This window comes from Orycteropus afer, unplaced genomic scaffold, assembly GCF_000298275.1.
Source record: "Orycteropus afer afer isolate SDZICR_OR568_19922 unplaced genomic scaffold, OryAfe1.0 scaffold00011, whole genome shotgun sequence".
NCBI lineage: Eukaryota > Metazoa > Chordata > Mammalia > Tubulidentata > Orycteropodidae > Orycteropus > Orycteropus afer.
This window is the reverse complement of record NW_006921598.1, coordinates 15,895,360-15,899,592: the sequence shown is the minus strand read 5'-3', so window position 1 is coordinate 15,899,592 and position 4,233 is coordinate 15,895,360. Positions and strand designations below refer to the sequence as shown.

General features: G+C 34.0%; 1 protein-coding gene across 1 annotated transcript in view; it reads left to right on the top strand.

The window, feature by feature from the left end:
* LOC103206096 (cytochrome b5 reductase 4) overlaps window positions 1-4,233 on the top strand; it is a 138,547-nt gene that overhangs the window by 99,096 nt on the left and 35,218 nt on the right. Inside the window, exons 10-11 of the mRNA XM_007951535.1 lie at window positions 972-976; window positions 1,361-1,499. Coding sequence (XP_007949726.1) covers window positions 972-976; window positions 1,361-1,499 — 144 coding nt within the window. The remainder of the gene's footprint in view (window positions 1-971; window positions 977-1,360; window positions 1,500-4,233) is intronic.

Here is a 4,233-nt window from a genome sequence, read left to right as displayed (position 1 = left end):
GGATATCAATCTTTATGCATTCCATTTCATTTTTGACAACTTCCAATTTTCCTAGATTCATACTTTGTACATTCCATGTTCCGATTATTAATGGATGTTTGCAGCTGTTTCTCTTCAGTTTGTGTGGTGCCATGTCAGCAAATGGAGATCTCAAAAGCTTTATCTTATCCAGATGAGTAAGGCTTGTTTTGCTCTGATGATGCAGCTCTTTCCCAGTCCTATTTTGAGAGCCTTCTAAGCTACGTGACTCATCCTCCTCCTCTGTATTATACAGTGTTTCTGGACTGTTCATAAAGTTGCGCAGTAATGTATCAGACTGTATTTCTCTGCTATTCATAAGCCAATTCTTTGAGAAGTGGATGACCTCTTCCTTCTTCCTGCTCTGTCTTTGTCTGTAAGCTGGGCTGATACCTGTGCACCATGTGTATCCCGCTTGGTTTGAAACACCATTGGCACAGCCTCAAGACTCACAGCAACACATAACCACAGTAGGACAAACCATCAGAAAAGTTTGTCTCCCTTCCCTGTTGGAAACCTCTCCTTTCTCCTGTCTTCCCACCTTGCCACTTGTGGGGCGTGGCCTGGGATCCCTGTCCTACTAGACCAGACAAATTTTTCTTAGATGTACATACGTAAATGTTTAATGTTAACAGCAAATTATGAATATTGCTGCATATAAGTGTGCCGTATGGATTGTACACAGCTGTTTGACAATAAAAAACTCATCATGAAATGGGTTTCTTGTTTTAAAGTACAGTCAGAATAACTTACACTGGTTTTGTGTCTTCCTTTCCATAAGTCAGTGTTTAGAAGTCTATGTTTTACTATTATACCTATCTATTCTAAGTTATTTTAATCATTAAAAAATGTAATAGGTTTTAATTATTCATGGATTCATATACATTCTGTTAATTTATTGCATTTTTACTCTAGGGATTTATTCTCCAAAAGACTGTTCTTGTGTTTAATAGGCTTAGTATTGGTCTACTGAAGTTACTCATAAGAACCTCCTCAAATCCTAACGAAGAAATGTTAAAAGGGAGTAGGTGTAATCAATGGCTTATTTATATATGATAATCCTACCTTTTTTTTTCAGTTGAGTGTTAATTAGTTGCCATAGCTCTATTTGAGCTTCTATGAAAATTGCAAAGCATATTACTCTGGCCCTTAATAAGTTAGTTTGAAAAAAGTTTTTTAGCATAATATAAGGCATAAACAATTTGATGAGCATGTTAACAAAATCTTATTTATCTTACTAATTATCACTGTCATTCATATCAAATCTAGACATTTTGATTGCTTGAGAGAGATGGGTCTAAAAATGAAATCTTGTATTTAGTATCAGTGACTACAAATGCAGTTTATTTTCTTTTCAGTGCAGGTTGTTGAGAATGTGGGGAAAATAGAGATTGTCCTGAAGAAAAAAGAGAATACTTCTTGGAAATGTCTTGGTCATCCTCTGGTGGATCATAATTCATTTATTCCAAAGAAAGATACAGGTATGCTGTGCTGATGTTTGGAGTGGTCAGGAAATTTTTGTGTCAGTACCAGAATTTGCAAAGTCAGTTTGGGATGAGCTGAAGGGTCCTTATGTCTTCCTTGAAAAGAAACTTTGTGTCTGTTATCCTACTTTTTTTCCACAAAAGTTAAATTTCAAACTTGCCAACTAATGTTGAGGCCTAACAGAGTGGTTAGGTAGCCTCAAATGGAAGAAGCACATTTGTGCTTAGACTGTTTGTACAACAATTTGGTCCTTCTAGTCCATTGTTTATAAAAGATCTGAAAACAAGTTTAAGACTTTGCCTTGTATGCATGTCTAATTATTTTTCCCTATTAAAGAATCATGTTGTTTATAGTTTTACTGAATAAGTAAACCGGTTTCTCAGTTTAGTCCTAAAGGATAATATTACTCATTTCCTTTCTTTATTTTTTTGCTTTTTACCTAAGTACAACATATATATATATATGGAAGAAGGCATGTTGTAAGTGTATTACTTGATGGGTTTTTACGATGTTTATTTTTTTTTCTGTTTCTTTTGTAGAAATAGGTAACATTTGCTCCTTGTTTCATTGTTTTGAAATTTCATGATATTCCTTAAAGTGGATCTATTTTCATCCGTTATGCTAATCATTTCAATGTGGAAACTTAAGACCTTCAGTTACGGGACATAATACTGATTTTTCTTTCTTCCATGATCAGTTTTGCTTTCTAGAAGTATTTTTCTTATTTTGGATCTCTTCTTTTACCAGTCCCTATCCTTTCTCTCTTACTTTCAGTATTTGTCCTTTTGTTGTACTTCTTGAGAGATTTCTTTAGCTATAGCTTGCAACTCTTCCATTGAGTTACTCATTTCTACTATGATGAACTCATTTGATTTCTCTCCTTTGCTTTAGCATCCTGTTCTTATTAATTTCTCTTTATTGTTTTAAGAATTGCTGATAGTGTTTTAGAATTTTCTTGTCCCTGTGTAACATCTGTGCCCCACCTCCCAATTTGATTCTTCTTGTTTGTTTGTTTTAGTTTATTTTTCATAATAGATGCTTTCTTTGAATGTCTGCTGGTTCTTGACTGTCTGTTCAGATTTCAGGGTGGGGGTCTAAAAGCTGATTGGAAATTGTGTGCATGTGGGTATGACTTTTCAATAATAGTATTCACTGTAGAATGACCCAGCTAGATCCTTTCTTTGATAAAACTCCAGTGCCAGAGTCTCAGAGTAAATAGTCTTCTGCCTTGCCCTCAACATTCTAGAAGCCATGTTAGGAAAGAAGGCCAGGGTGTCTGGAAACTTCAGCTAGTCCAGAAGCCTTTTATTTGACCTTTTCTGGAGAGAAAACTTCTAATATTTTGCCAGGAGAGGAGAGAGTCAGTAATATGGCTCTGCTCATTAGAAGGGAAGGGCTTCTCCGGGAACAGGGACTGAAGAATTCTTAAATTAACTTTGATCCAGAAAGTGTTTTCAGCCCATATTACAGAAATATTTGGTCTTGCCAGTTAGTGAGCCTTAAAGGAATTTTGTGTTATAAATGGATTGGTTGTTGGCTTTCTATACTTCTAGTTTAGCATTCAACTTTCTTGGGTCTGTTGATTCAATTACCAGTACTTACTTTTCCCAGTCTGCTCTCACAGTTTTGTTGCTTTTGTCCCATATTCCCATTCCTTTTGTCCTTGTGGTTTTGTTTTCTGGCATTTTATAGGCATTCAGAAGAACTTACTGCATGTATTCAATTTATCCTGTTTAAATTATTTTAAATTATTACAAATATTTAACATTATAAATATAGAGAGACATAATATTTTAATTTTCAAAAAAAATCAGGCAGGCTTAATTTGAGAACACATTGTATACATAGGCTATTTTAGGCACTGTAGTATAAAACAAAAGGCATCAGAAATTATTTTCCCAAATGGAAGAATAAACATACACATACATAAGACTGAAGAATAATTTTATAAAGAAACAGGTCAATAAATGTAAGTTATATAATACTAACTGAAGTTATTCTAAGTTAGCCCCAAGTGACCCACTAGAGATGGGTTTGATCTGTAATGATTACCTGAAAGAGGAGAATTTTGAAGAGTGTTTTAAAAGTAGTATATGTGGCTTCTAAAAAATAAAAATGAAACAAAAAACTATGAAGGATTTTTCAGGTAAAGCTTCAAATCATTACTGAGTACTTAATGTGCTGGACATTTTACAAGTTGTAGAGAAAAAAAATATATGTGATGTGTAGGAAAGATTGAATAAATTTATTTTACCAGAGGCAGGAAGTCTTAATTATGGTATTAGGCAGGGATAGATATCAAAGATGATTAATAATGTGATCTAGCAGATCAAAAGAGAATAGAAGACAATGAAAATAAAATTATCTGACTTATTCATTGAAAAATCATAGTAAACCAGATAAAAGCCAAGTCCAAGAAATAAAGGATACTGAGAACCAAGGCCGGCTTCCATTTGAAATAGTTAGAATGGCTATAGTTCAAGTACTTTTATCTATAATAGCCTTAGATTTTCCATGAACTTTAAGACCTGCTGTAAATTTCTCCTTGAGTCCTGAACCACCATAGTCAGCTTTAGCTTTTTTTTTGTCAGAAATTAAAGACATGCATGTATAGTGATGTAGGTTTCTACTCTGGAAAATGATTCAGCTAAATGGATATATTTTTATTTATTTGGCTGAATTACCAAAGATAATTTCTTCTTCTTCTTCTTCTTCTTCTTCTCCCCCTCC